At 34.0% G+C, this 14,081-nt stretch overlaps 1 protein-coding gene across 1 annotated transcript; it reads right to left on the bottom strand.

The window, feature by feature from the left end:
- Positions 1–1,076: 1,076 nt before the first annotated feature.
- On the bottom strand, positions 1,077–10,012 carry LOC114753202 (putative receptor-like protein kinase At3g47110). The gene is made up of 4 exons (XM_028941863.1): positions 9,337–10,012; positions 4,302–6,302; positions 3,731–3,861; positions 1,077–1,238 (listed from the first exon to the last, which is right to left on the bottom strand). The coding sequence occupies exons 1-4, from the start codon at positions 10,010–10,012 to the stop codon at positions 1,077–1,079; spliced, it is 2,970 nt and encodes a 989-aa protein (XP_028797696.1).
- Between the last annotated feature and the right edge of the window lie 4,069 nt (positions 10,013–14,081).

Below are 14,081 nucleotides of genomic sequence, written 5' to 3'. Positions count from 1 at the left end.
ATAAGGTGATGGAAGAAAGAGAAGAAGGGCAATTTAGTCTTTTTCCTTACATTTCATAATTCATATTTAAGACCCAGTCTCTCACAGCAATTTTGTGAATTGAAGTACCTAAATTGCAATTTTATATTTTTGAAGGTCTTTATTTGCAAATTTCTCTAGTTTTAATTCCAGTTTATTAATAAAAGTAAACTGTTCACAATTTGAGTTTAGGATCCGAGTTTATATCATTCTCACGAGTTCGTTTAAACTCGCGAGTTTGACAACCTTGGATCTACCTATCCCTAAAAAAAAAAAAACTAACTAGATCTACTTCAATCACAAACCCAAATTCATTTTTAAAACCTCTAGATATCAGCAAAATGGAGAATCCAGGCGAGGTGCTGCTAAGAAAACGCAAAGATGTAAACGACGACCTGAAATAAAAAGAGGGCAAGTAGGGTTACATTTTGGGCTTTGGCACAGTCATCTTTATCTCTCACCACGTGTCCCATTTAATTTGATTATAAAATTAAATAGCTAGGCGAAAAGAGATGATAAAAATCATCAAATTTTCGTTGCAGTGTGGTCAAACAAATGAGTTTATAAAACTAATTTAATATTAAATATTATTTAATCTCGATAAATACTTTTTTTTTTTTTGCCTCCTAGGTCTATGTGTTTCCAAAAAAAACTTAAGAAACATATATTAGTACTTTTTATTAATTTTCTTAATAAAAGCTTATACGAATAATTTATAATTGGATGTTATTTATATATTTAAAATGAATTTCATATGTATTTAATTTTATTTTTGTCTGATATATTATAACATTAATTTATTACCTAATATGTTGATAATTTGTCATATTATGGTATTTTTTGACACTTTAATAATATATTTCTTAGTTACATCTTTTTTAACCCAATAATTATACATTATTATATACGTATATGATTTTATTTTTATTCACTTATTATATTATCTATCTGACTGAAGGGTCCAACCGGATCTGACCATTTAAATCTTCATTCTCTAACTTATCCAACTCGAGGTCCGGTCTAACTTTTAAACATTGCCAGTTTCTTGTTTGGGCCGTCTATCGATGCTCTGTTTCTGACCTCTGTCGTTTTGGCCAATATAACACAGAGAGGGAGAGAGAGAGGTGCCATTCCACCTGCAATGTTATGACCGGCCAAGATATGATTTCCTGATATCTGAAACTCTGTGGGAGTTTCTCAAGAACTGGGGTGTCAACCCACTGCAACATGAAAAATTGAAGTTGGAATAAGAACGGTAGCATAAGTGTTAAATGCCTTAATACCAACCAATAAACTTAAGAAGCGCATCACATCAGGTTTTAGATAGATCACCCTTTATACTGCTGCCCAGTTCTCGCTGCAGATTCCAATTGAAGTAGTTGGTTTCACCTTGTCATCAACTATTATTTTTCAATGAAGAGATGCCAACCAGTCCTATTAAACCCAAAAGATTCCAATCCAAGACACGGACCTTTATGTTCCTGCCATTGCCGCATTCATCCATGTCAATGCCTTCTTTTTTCCTTTTTCATTCTTTCCTATCCTACCCTTATTCATTTAGTAGGGGCTGGCCAAGAAACAAAGAACATTCTAGAATTGTGGTGCCCACAGCCTCTAGATCAATAGAGGAGTTAATGAATGATTATTCCTCCTTTTACTCACTGAGCTTAGCTTATGATTTATTCTCTTAATCTTAAAACTTTTTCCATTATCATGTTTGGCTAATGGGTGTTGTAACGAGGGTCATGTTCCCCTGCATAATGCCTATTCATTGTTACTGTTCAAAAACTGACTCTCAACTTGTAAAAGAGAGAGCCTTTTTTTTAAAAAAATTTTTTGAAGGGGGACTATTTTATCCTCTTGGGTATAGATGCTGTTTGCCTCGTCATCAGTTCATTCAGAAACGGACCCTTTGATCCGTTCCCTTTTGCTCGAGGTATTACCATCTGATTCTGCCAAATGAGTCATCTTGTTCGGTGATAAAAGTTGCGATTGCAAAGGGACTGAATCTAACCTCTTTGGGCCTGAACGTGGGAATTGAGGACACTAGGGACCGAGGGAGGAGCAAAGAGAGAGGAGGAGGCCAAAGAAGAAAATCTTATGACCAAGTCACTTAAATCCAAACTTCGTCCTTTTGGGAATGAGCTAATAGTTGTGCTCTTGCATTGCATATTCTTCTTGCTTATGTTATTGTACTTTCGCCGTATTAACTTTCACTGTATTACATCTTATCCTTATTATAAGAACAAGATAATTAATTTAGGAATACTAAAAAAATTAGTTATGTTAGTTATTTGTCACAAATATGTGTTGATCTCCATAAACTATCCTGTTTAATCATGTCCATTAAATAATTAGAATTACTTCGTGACGAGAACCCTTTACAATCAATAGGAATATTTTGAGAAAGAATAGGAAACAAAGTAGATTAAGATATTATAATTAAGAGCAAATCCAACCCCTAACTAGCTTTTATATTGAGGATTTGAAGTATTAATTGTTAACAAATTCATCATTTTTATAGTGCCACCATTGGTAATGCTATTACGAGTTCATATAAAAGCCAAATCTATAAAAGTTTCTTAAACACACATTTAGAATAAAATTTGCAGAATTATGTATAATTATTCAAACTAGATATATTTTTCCTGCGTATTTTAATCGAAGCCTAAAATTAACTTCGTTGCTATGTATTTATACATAGTACTATAAATTTTATATTTTGCAATTGGTAATAATATGTTCGTCATTTTTTCTTTTCCTGTCTATCCATCTTCCTTCTCAGTTCCATCTTCCTAGCTAGTCTAGCTCTAAGTATGAATTAGCTCAACGTAAATCCAAGTATGCAATACCTGGGCAATCTTCATGCATGTGATCGGGGTTGATGCAAGTTATGTAAAGTAAAAATAAAGATTATATTGCAATGGCATATATGAATTTCTTGATCATTGGACTGTATTTGAATCGATCATAATTTAATTATATTTTAATCTATATTATCTATATTTTAAATAACGAAATACAAAAATAATAACAAGAATGCATAAAAATTTGATTTCAAAGAAAAATAATAATAAAATTAACTGAGAAAATAAAGTAAGTGAATATAACAATAATTACAATATTATTATATTGACTATTGAGAAGAATACCAAAGAACCAAGTACATAATTGCACGAAAGATGTGAGGGAAAATATTTACAAGATATTCACATAACCATGTATTTTATTTTTTTAAAAATATGACAATAGAGCATATGACTCTGTTTGTGATTGGAGAATTAAACATAATGTATATAAGTAACCTGACCTAATTGTACTCAAGTGAACACACTGAATGTGCTCAATCTAAATGCTTTAATACCTTCTTTAAAAACTTAAAAATTAGGATTCTTACTTATTGCATCCAAACATTTCTAAATGGGATTGTCAATAAAAATGAGTGATGGATAACAATACAAATAAATTACAAATAGGTTCAATATTTATCCAACTGACATCTTTGCATAAACATGTCCTTGATCTTGTTCAATGATGCCACAACATCTGACATATTGCAACGCTTTCGTGAAACATCGGCACAACAATTCAAGGCCAATTCAAAGATAGTGGATGTAGTTGTCAAAGTGTTAGCAATATATTGTTGATCATCTCCTTGTATTAAATTGGAATCTATGACTTGAGTTAATGAATGTGGCAACGATTCACTTACCCAACTCTTCAAGCTCAAACCATCCACAAACATATCTTCTGTTGGCCTTTTTCTTGTGAACACTTCTATTACTATTATTCCGAAACTATACACATCAACTTTTGTTGAAACAATTCCAAGAGATCCGTATTCTGCATATGATTTGATTCATCCAAGTGAAAAGTCAACTATCTCATAACACAACTTACAAAATAAGCATTTAATCAATTCAGTCTTTATTGCCCATTGAGCTATAAAGAATTACAAGGATGAAGATATTTCAAGTCAAAAAAGTTATGATAATTGCTTTTTCTAAGTCAAGAAATTATAGGGATTAAGTTGTTTCAAATTAAAGTTTAAATACAGAATCAATAATTAAGGAAAAATTCAAGGATCAAAATTTATTCTTTTTCTTAGACTAAAGAACTTGGACATCCGTATGCTAAATTAATTAAACAAGTATAGCCCTCTTTTTTTAATCTAAAAACCACCCTCATAAAATTAGAAGCAAATGCCCAAGAGTTTTTATCATACAAGAATTTGTGAGTACTCTTATTGAAGGAAAAAAAGTAGCAACGTTTAGGATAATTACCTGGTGCAACATAACCAATTGTGGGCATTGTCTCTGTGAGTGTCCTCGATTTTCCTTTATCTAAAAATTTTGCAAGTCCAAAGTCACTCAAATGAGCAACCATGTTATCATCCAACAAAATGTTACTTGGCTTCAGATCACAGTGGACTATTGGTGTTGTTAAGCCATGATGGAGATATTCCAAAGCAGATGCGATATTTATCATTATATTTAACCTTTGCAGAAAATCCAAACAATAGTTATGAGAATATAACCATTTTTCAAGACTCCCATTGGGAATGAACTCCATTATCAAACACTTGAAATCAACATTGGAACAACTACTAATGATCTTCACCAAATTGCGATGACGCACATTACGCACTGCGTCACATTCCACTTCAAAGCTCCTTGACAATGTTTCAGAATCAAAATTGAATATTTTGACAGCAACCATTATTCCACTTGAAAGCCTTCCTTTGAATACAGAACCAAAACTTCCACTTCCCAGTAAGTTGCTCTCATCAAATCTGTTGGTTGCATCCAAAATTTCAAAATAAGAAATCCTTATTGGCATTCCTAAAGTTGATAAATCTTGTTTCATGGTATGCCTGGAATTTATTCGTTTACGGTGAAACAGGATAAAGCCTAAAACAACCAAAATTGTTGACAAAACCACCGGTAGTATGCATCTCAGCAAAATCAATTTTGCCTTTGACCTGTTCCTTTTTTCTTTTCTGCATGGAGGAACTTGCATTTTTGGCTCACCACAAAGTGCTTTATTCATCATGAAAGATTCAGCTGACAAATCTTTGAAGACCCCACCACGAGGAATCTCGCCTTGTAGTTCATTAAAAGAGAGATTAACATATTTAAGGGATGTAAGTGACTCTAGTGATTTAGGAATTTCACCAGACAAATTATTTTCGGAAAGGTCTAGCTTTTCTAAGCTTAGCAAATTCCCAACTGATTCCGGAATCTTTCCTTGCAATCTGTTATGTGTTAAGGAGAAAATTTGCAAATTTTGCAAGCTACTAATTGTTGTTGGAATGGTGCCTGAAAGATGATTTCTTGACAAATCTAATAGGGTGAGAGATTTTATGTTCCCAATCTTGAATGAAAGATTTCCAACCAACATGTTGGAAGATAGGTTTACTTGCAATATACCTGTCAAATTCCAAAAGGAAGAAGGTACCTCAGCAATCAATTTATTGGAGTCCAAATAAAGCTCCTGCAGGGACATAAGATTTCCTAAGCAACACGGCATTGCTCCAGAAAATTTGTTTCGAGACAGATATAGATATGCAAGTCTTCTAATGTCACAAAGCTCATCAACAATCTTACCATCTAGCTCATTGTCCATAAGAGTCAAACGCTGAAGAGCCTGTAAGTTGCTAATTGTTGCTGGAATTGATCCACTTAAAACATTTTCAGCCAAAGATAAGTGATACAAGTTAGACAAATTCCCAATTTCTGATGGTATGTTACCGTTAATCTCGCAGGAGTCTATCATCAGCATTTGTAGAGAATCAGACAAGTTTCCAATGGACTTGGGAAGTTTCATATTCAAAGGATTAATAGAGAGAATCAGAGTCGTCAAATGTCTACAGTTTGACAACGAGCTAAAAAAGCCAGTTTCAGAATTTGAATAATCTCTTATGGTGAAATTGTTATCATCCACCGAAAGGGATTCTAAGTATCTTAAATGTCCAAGTGTGCTTGGTAAAACCCCATCAAAATTATTTTGCTCCAATTCTAGAATGGTTAACTTAGAAGCATTGGATACAGTATTTGGGATTCTTCCGGAGAGTTTGTTGTCCCACAAATACAACTCTTGTAGATTAGAAAGGCCATATCCAAAATCTGATGGAAGACTTCCTGATAGAGAGTTGTTGAGGAGGGACAAGACTTTCAAATTTGAGATGTTGAAAATTTCTGATGGAATAGATTCGCTCAATTTGTTATGAGACAACAATAATGTCTTAAGTTGTTGAAGATTACCTATTTCCATAGGTATTGAGCCTGGATCGAATACAAATATTAATCCACGTACCACTGAAATTAATATTTGAAGGTAATACAAAAATGTAAATAAAATTATAGTGTCCAACTATTTATATGTACCTATAACACTCAATGTATACTATTTAGTGCTTGGTCACTAATGTTATCCACCTAGAGTTTGCTTTTAGATAATGTAATTTTCTTGTGGGTAGGATCAGGTACAAACAATAGGTTGGATATATCATGTTTATAGATGCTTTACCTTTTATTGTAAAATTGTAGTAAAATTTTGCAAGGATATGGGGTAGGTTGAGATAATAGTTTCTTAAGTAAGGATGCGATCATAGAGTTTTACAATAGGTTGGATATATCATGTTTATAGATGCTTTACCTTTTATTGTAAAATTGTAGTAAAATTTTGCAAGGATATGGGGTAGGTTGAGATAATAGTTTCTTAAGTAAGGATGCGATCATAGAGTTTTACAATAGGTTGGATATATCATGTTTATAGATGCTTTACCTTTTATTGTAAAATTGTAGTAAAATTTTGCAAGGATATGGGGTAGGTTGAGATAATAGTTTCTTAAGTAACGATGCGATCATAGAGTTTTAGGTAACAAAATGAATCATGAGGTGCCTAATATATAGTCAGGATGTACCGAGGCGAACATAACGCAAGAGGCGATGCTTGTTGCCTTTTTCCTCAATATCAGAAGTACAAATTCAATACATTATGAGGATCGGCGTGGGTGCCATGTAAGTTATAAGCTCTTGATGAATAGTGAGGGATCTCATATGCTACAGTGAAAGCTTGTAATAGTATATATGGCACACGACATAGAGGGTACGCCTTCTTTTAACAAGGAAAAACTATTTTGCAGGTAGCTATAGTTTCCTTCAATATTCAATTTGGTACCTGTGTATTTCTTCTTCTTAATCAAACACTCCAATTTTACTCTGTTAGCGACGTTAGCTTCTGTAACTTTGCTTTATTAGTACTGTTAGCCCCAATGCAAAAGCTATTCATTTCTACAATTGCTATACAGTACGGCAGTATATAGCTGTATTCCCTCCCTGTGTGCTCATTATTGCTCAATATTTTTTTTATTGGCCATAATTAGTGATTGATTATTTAGTGCTCATTGTTTGTATGGGATTAATTGGAAGCTATTTCATGGATAGGTGATAGGTTTCAGCGCCCATGGTGTATTCTAGAAAGAAGCGTTGAAGCTAAGGATAGTTTGGGATGTTACTTATCACTAACGTTGTTAGTTATTCCCTATTTAATTTATGTTAGTATTGTCAGTTACTTTGTGTTATCCGGTTACTTGGGTAGACTGTTAAAAACTCCTTTGTTAGAAGAGTTGGATGTCTTTATTCAGTAACTTCTCTTTCCTTCTACTCGAGCTACAGATCCTGGTTCTAGGATAATTCTCTCTTCTCACTTCGCCTCTATTCTCTTCTCTTTTGTCTGCTATCTCCTTCAATTTCTTCTTTTTTATCTGTATCTATCATTTTAGGTATCAAAGCCCTGTCTCTGGAATCTGTGGGGTCACTATGGCCTACACACGCAACTCTATACTCAACTCTGCCCCTCTTCTCCCCATTCTAGAACCTACCCAAACTTCTGCCACTCCATCCGAATCCAACAAACCATCCTACCATTGAATTACTTTCTCACAATTGTCTGCGATCATCGCCAAACTAAACTCATTGGATGCAGAAATGTCTACTTTAAAACATCGAAAGATAATTTTTGAACCCAGAGGCAGCAAAAGTATTAACGGTAGACAAGTTGATGAAGAGTTGGATGAAGAAGATCAAGACAATCCTTGGTGGAACAAGCTCGTCATTCCCACTCTAAGGTTGAATTTCCTAAATTTGAGATAGAGAGACCAAAGGGGATGCATATTCAAGGCTAAGAAGTCCCAACAAGAAAAGCTTTTAACGTCGGTTTTAAAAGAGGAAGTCTAAAATTTTGTCTAGAATTGCATTTCTTGTCAAAAAAAAAAAAAACAAATATCTCACGCAACCCCCAACTGGGCTTTTGCAACCATTAGGGATTCTTAAAAATATATGGGAGGAAATTTCTTTTGACCTCATTACTGGGCTAGCTAACTCTAATTGATGGTAAGCAATTTTGGTGGGGGTTGATCACTCGAGCATATTTGCACATTTTATTGGTCTTCCACACCATTATAATGTTATAATCGTTGTATAGCCCTTCCTTTTATTTTATGTGATCAATGGTTGTATATTGTCTCGTCTCTGCGTATTTTGATTGAGATGTTAAACTTTTGATTAAACTATTATTGGACTTGCATGCTGGTGATTGAATTTCGCTCTTCTCTTTTCCCTGAAATTCCTCTTCTATGTCAGTATCCATCAATACGTGATTGAATTTCCTCTACTGATCGTTTATTTATGGTAATTATTGTATGTTGTTTGATTGAGTTTTAGACTAGTATTACGATGCAAGAGTGCTATTTCTTGCATTATGATAACAAGAGAAGAAAAAGAACTGCTGATATGATGCTGATGCATATGGAATATCGTATTAACCGAAACGTGACAATTAGCACATTATATTGTGGTCTCTTCATATAGACGAGTATGAATGTTGACTTAGAGACGGAACTTTGTAACACATAAAAGTTGAGATCTACCTACAATTACGTGGAACATTAACATAGTTCAATTAGTTAATATACGAGTATTAATGTAAGACCTAAAACTAATACATATATTGAAAATGTTAGTTCAATTAGTTAATATGGTATGTTTTTTCTAAAACACCTTAAATATTTTCCTTAATTATCTTCCTATCTCTTCTACTTAGTTATTGTTCGAGAAATGTCAATAGAGTTAATTTGGAAAAAAAAATTGATATAAAATAGATTTTACATATACGACTAACATCAACTTTCCAGTTAGGTCTTACATCAAGTACCGGGGAGAGAATATGTTTTAACTAACTTCATTAATTTAGGTGAGGTTATTATTAGGTGCGTATAATAAGGACTAAGTTGAGTAATAATTATGCAAGGCATACCTTGTAAAAGGTTGCGAGACAATGAGATCCGCTCAAGGGAGGACATGTTAGAAATAGTTGGAGGTATAATTCCTGAAAGCTTGTTCACAGGAAGTCGTAAAATTTTAAGATGTTGAAGCCTTCCAATATCAAAGGAAATAGATCCTTGGAGGGAATTAGAATTCAAATCCAAGGTCTCCAACTTTGACAAATTGGATATACTTGCAGGAATGATGCCTCCAAAACTATTATTGCCAAGAATCAAGTGTTGAAGCCTATATAAGCTTCCAATCCGAGTTGGGATTTCTCCACTGAATGCATTATAACTCAAGTTCAGAATTTCTAACCTGTGCAGCTGAAGCAACTCTTTTGGCATCTTACCACACAAGTTGTTGCTGTTGAGGTCAAGTTTCACTAAAAACGACAAATTGCCAATCTGTGAGGCTAATTTTCCGTTGAGACCCATCTTTGCAAGACTCAGTATTCTCACTCTTTCATTCTCAGCATCACATGTAACCCCAGACCAATTGCACATGGATGACGAATTGGACCAGTTTTCCAAGTGATTGTAAGGATCCTTAACAGAAGATTTGAAAGCCAGAAGCGCATATTCATCGGAATAAGTAAAATTGGACTGACATAAATCTGGGCAAATCATGAAGAAGATGAAGCAGAAATGAAAGATAAGGTTTCCCATGTCTGTAGAAGGCATATGGCGGCTTGTCATTAGATTAAAGAGCCAGGAGGAGATTAATGCTTCGAATAAATACTATGCTGAGAGTGATGGTTAGTAATTAAGTTGAACCAGGGAAATGCTTTATAACAAAGAAAAAATATAAGCGAAATATTCAAAGCTTGATTTAGGCAATCAATAGAAATATGAAGGCAAGTTTTTTTTTTTTTAAAAAAAAAGGATGGCAGTTGTGAGTCGCATCCATGGTGGAAATTTCTGTGTCCGCTTAGCATTATTAGTCAGTCAAAAAGAAAGATTGATCATAAATTAAATGGGATGGTGAGGTCCTGCAATAAGACTTTGAAAATGGATTTCACCGATTATTTGCAAAAAATGGATTTCGCTCCTAAATTAAACTATTCAAATGTATTCAAAATGCATTCGGCCGTTTTCTTTGACTCTATCAATGGGGAGATTTTCAAAAATCTCTTACCATTCATTGATGGGCCCCAAGAGATGGAATTTTTTTTCAAGAATTCGAACATGTTTGGAGCCCATTTGGTTATGACAACTAATACTTGCGAAATTCTGTGAATGCAGGTAGATGTGTTTCCATCTTGAAGGTCAAAAACGATGTTTTTACATCTTTTCATATTTCATTCATGTGGTCCCTAGAAAATGAAATATTAAGTTAACTAGAGCCCACCTATGTCCTTCCCATCTCCCTACTTGAGCCCATAAAATTCAAAGTCAAGAAAAATTAAATGGCCAAAAGAAAAACTTACAAAAACAGTTGGGGTTAATTAACTAATGTATATTAATTTTAAATGATATATAAATATAAAATAAATTTATTCCAGAGTTAGCCTAGATATATGAATATATGCTACGGAGGAAATTTCAAACGGCATTAGAGACTATTGGAGAAAGGCACATTATACCTTAGCCCGTGCACAAACGCCTGCATGTATACATACGAATGGAGGAGCGAGGGGGCTTTAGGTTGTCTGTGAGATCCAGAATTTACTCAACAGACAATGGGAGATTGAAGCTTGCCACAAGTATAAGTTACTCAACAGACAGGGTGGCCAAAAAGAAGATGAAGCAGAAATGAAAGATAAGGTTTCCCATGTCTGTAGAAGGCATATGGCTTGTCATTAGATTAAAGAGCCAGGAGGAGATTAATGCTTCGAATAAATACTATGCTGGGAGTGATGGTTAGTAATTAAGTTGAACCAGGGAAATGCTTTATAACAAAGAGAAAAATATAAGCGAAATATTCAAAGCTTGATTTAGGCAATCAATAGAAATATGAAGGCAAGTTTTTTTTTTTTTTTTTTTTAAAAAAAAGGATGGCAGTTGTGAGTCGCATCCATGGTGGAAATTTCTGTGTCCGCTTAACATTATTAGTCAGTCAAAAAGAAAGATTGATCATAAATTAAATGGGATGATGAGGTCCTGCAATAAGACTTTGAAAATGGATTTCACCGATTATTTGCAAAAAATGGATTTCGCTCCTAAATTAAACTATTCAAATGTATTCAAAATGCATTCGGCCGTTTTCTTTGACTCTATCAATGGGGAGATTTTCAAAAATCTCTTACCATTCATTGATGGGCCCCAAGAGATGGAATTTTTTTTCAAGAATTCGAACATGTTTGGAGCCCATTTGGTTATGACAACTAATACTTGCGAAATTCTGTGAATGCAGGTAGATGTGTTTCCATCTTGAAGGTCAAAAACGATGTTTTTACATCTTTTCATATTTCATTCATGTGGTCCCTAGAAAATGAAATATTAAGTTAACTAGAGCCCACCTATGTCCTTCCCATCTCCCTACTTGAGCCCATAAAATTCAAAGTCAAGAAAAATTAAATGGCCAAAAGAAAAACTTACAAAAACAGTTGGGGTTAATTAACTAATGTATATTAATTTTAAATGATATATAAATATAAAATAAATTTATTCCAGAGTTAGCCTAGATATATGAATATATGCTACGGAGGAAATTTCAAACGGCATTAGAGACTATTGGAGAAAGGCACATTATACCTTAGCCCGTGCACAAACGCCTGCATGTATACATACGAATGGAGGAGCGAGGGGGCTTTAGGTTGTCTGTGAGATCCAGAATTTACTCAACAGACAATGGGAGATTGAAGCTTGCCACAAGTATAAGTTACTCAACAGACAGGGTGGCCAAAAAGAAGATGAAGCAGAAATGAAAGATAAGGTTTCCCATGTCTGTAGAAGGCATATGGCTTGTCATTAGATTAAAGAGCCAGGAGGAGATTAATGCTTCGAATAAATACTATGCTGGGAGTGATGGTTAGTAATTAAGTTGAACCAGGGAAATGCTTTATAACAAAGAGAAAAATATAAGCGAAATATTCAAAGCTTGATTTAGGCAATCAATAGAAATATGAAGGCAAGTTTTTTTTTTTTTTTTTTTAAAAAAAAGGATGGCAGTTGTGAGTCGCATCCATGGTGGAAATTTCTGTGTCCGCTTAACATTATTAGTCAGTCAAAAAGAAAGATTGATCATAAATTAAATGGGATGATGAGGTCCTGCAATAAGACTTTGAAAATGGATTTCACCGATTATTTGCAAAAAATGGATTTCGCTCCTAAATTAAACTATTCAAATGTATTCAAAATGCATTCGGCCGTTTTCTTTGACTCTATCAATGGGGAGATTTTCAAAAATCTCTTACCATTCATTGATGGGCCCCAAGAGATGGAATTTTTTTTCAAGAATTCGAACATGTTTGGAGCCCATTTGGTTATGACAACTAATACTTGCGAAATTCTGTGAATGCAGGTAGATGTGTTTCCATCTTGAAGGTCAAAAACGATGTTTTTACATCTTTTCATATTTCATTCATGTGGTCCCTAGAAAATGAAATATTAAGTTAACTAGAGCCCACCTATGTCCTTCCCATCTCCCTACTTGAGCCCATAAAATTCAAAGTCAAGAAAAATTAAATGGCCAAAAGAAAAACTTACAAAAACAGTTGGGGTTAATTAACTAATGTATATTAATTTTAAATGATATATAAATATAAAATAAATTTATTCCAGAGTTAGCCTAGATATATGAATATATGCTACGGAGGAAATTTCAAACGGCATTAGAGACTATTGGAGAAAGGCACATTATACCTTAGCCCGTGCACAAACGCCTGCATGTATACATACGAATGGAGGAGCGAGGGGGCTTTAGGTTGTCTGTGAGATCCAGAATTTACTCAACAGACAATGGGAGATTGAAGCTTGCCACAAGTATAAGTTACTCAACAGACAGGGTGGCCAAAAAGAAGATGAAGCAGAAATGAAAGATAAGGTTTCCCATGTCTGTAGAAGGCATATGGCTTGTCATTAGATTAAAGAGCCAGGAGGAGATTAATGCTTCGAATAAATACTATGCTGGGAGTGATGGTTAGTAATTAAGTTGAACCAGGGAAATGCTTTATAACAAAGAGAAAAATATAAGCGAAATATTCAAAGCTTGATTTAGGCAATCAATAGAAATATGAAGGCAAGTTTTTTTTTTTTTTTTTTAAAAAAAAGGATGGCAGTTGTGAGTCGCATCCATGGTGGAAATTTCTGTGTCCGCTTAACATTATTAGTCAGTCAAAAAGAAAGATTGATCATAAATTAAATGGGATGATGAGGTCCTGCAATAAGACTTTGAAAATGGATTTCACCGATTATTTGCAAAAAATGGATTTCGCTCCTAAATTAAACTATTCAAATGTATTCAAAATGCATTCGGCCGTTTTCTTTGACTCTATCAATGGGGAGATTTTCAAAAATCTCTTACCATTCATTGATGGGCCCCAAGAGATGGAATTTTTTTTCAAGAATTCGAACATGTTTGGAGCCCATTTGGTTATGACAACTAATACTTGCGAAATTCTGTGAATGCAGGTAGATGTGTTTCCATCTTGAAGGTCAAAAACGATGTTTTTACATCTTTTCATATTTCATTCATGTGGTCCCTAGAAAATGAAATATTAAGTTAACTAGAGCCCACCTATGTCCTTCCCATCTCCCTACTTGAGCCCATAAAATTCAAAGTCAAGAAAAATTA

Source organism: Neltuma alba, unplaced genomic scaffold (genome assembly GCF_004799145.2).
Source record: "Neltuma alba isolate B1F8T4 unplaced genomic scaffold, ASM479914v2 tig00007765_pilon, whole genome shotgun sequence".
In the NCBI taxonomy this organism is placed as follows: domain Eukaryota; kingdom Viridiplantae; phylum Streptophyta; class Magnoliopsida; order Fabales; family Fabaceae; genus Neltuma; species Neltuma alba.
Note: the sequence above shows the minus strand (reverse complement) of the source record. Positions and strands in the feature narration are given on the sequence as shown.

Excerpts from the sequence above, each read along its gene's own strand:
- LOC114753202 (XM_028941863.1), bottom strand. The coding sequence starts at position 10,012 with ATGGGAAACCTTATCTTTCATTTCTGCTTCATCTTCTTCATGATTTGC. Across the intron at positions 6,303-9,336 it reads GTCTCGCAACCTTTTACAAG|GCTCAATACCTATGGAAATA; the intron begins GTATGCCTTGCA and ends TATTCGATCCAG. Across the intron at positions 3,862-4,301 it reads AATTGGTTATGTTGCACCAG|AATACGGATCTCTTGGAATT; the intron begins GTAATTATCCTA and ends AATCATATGCAG.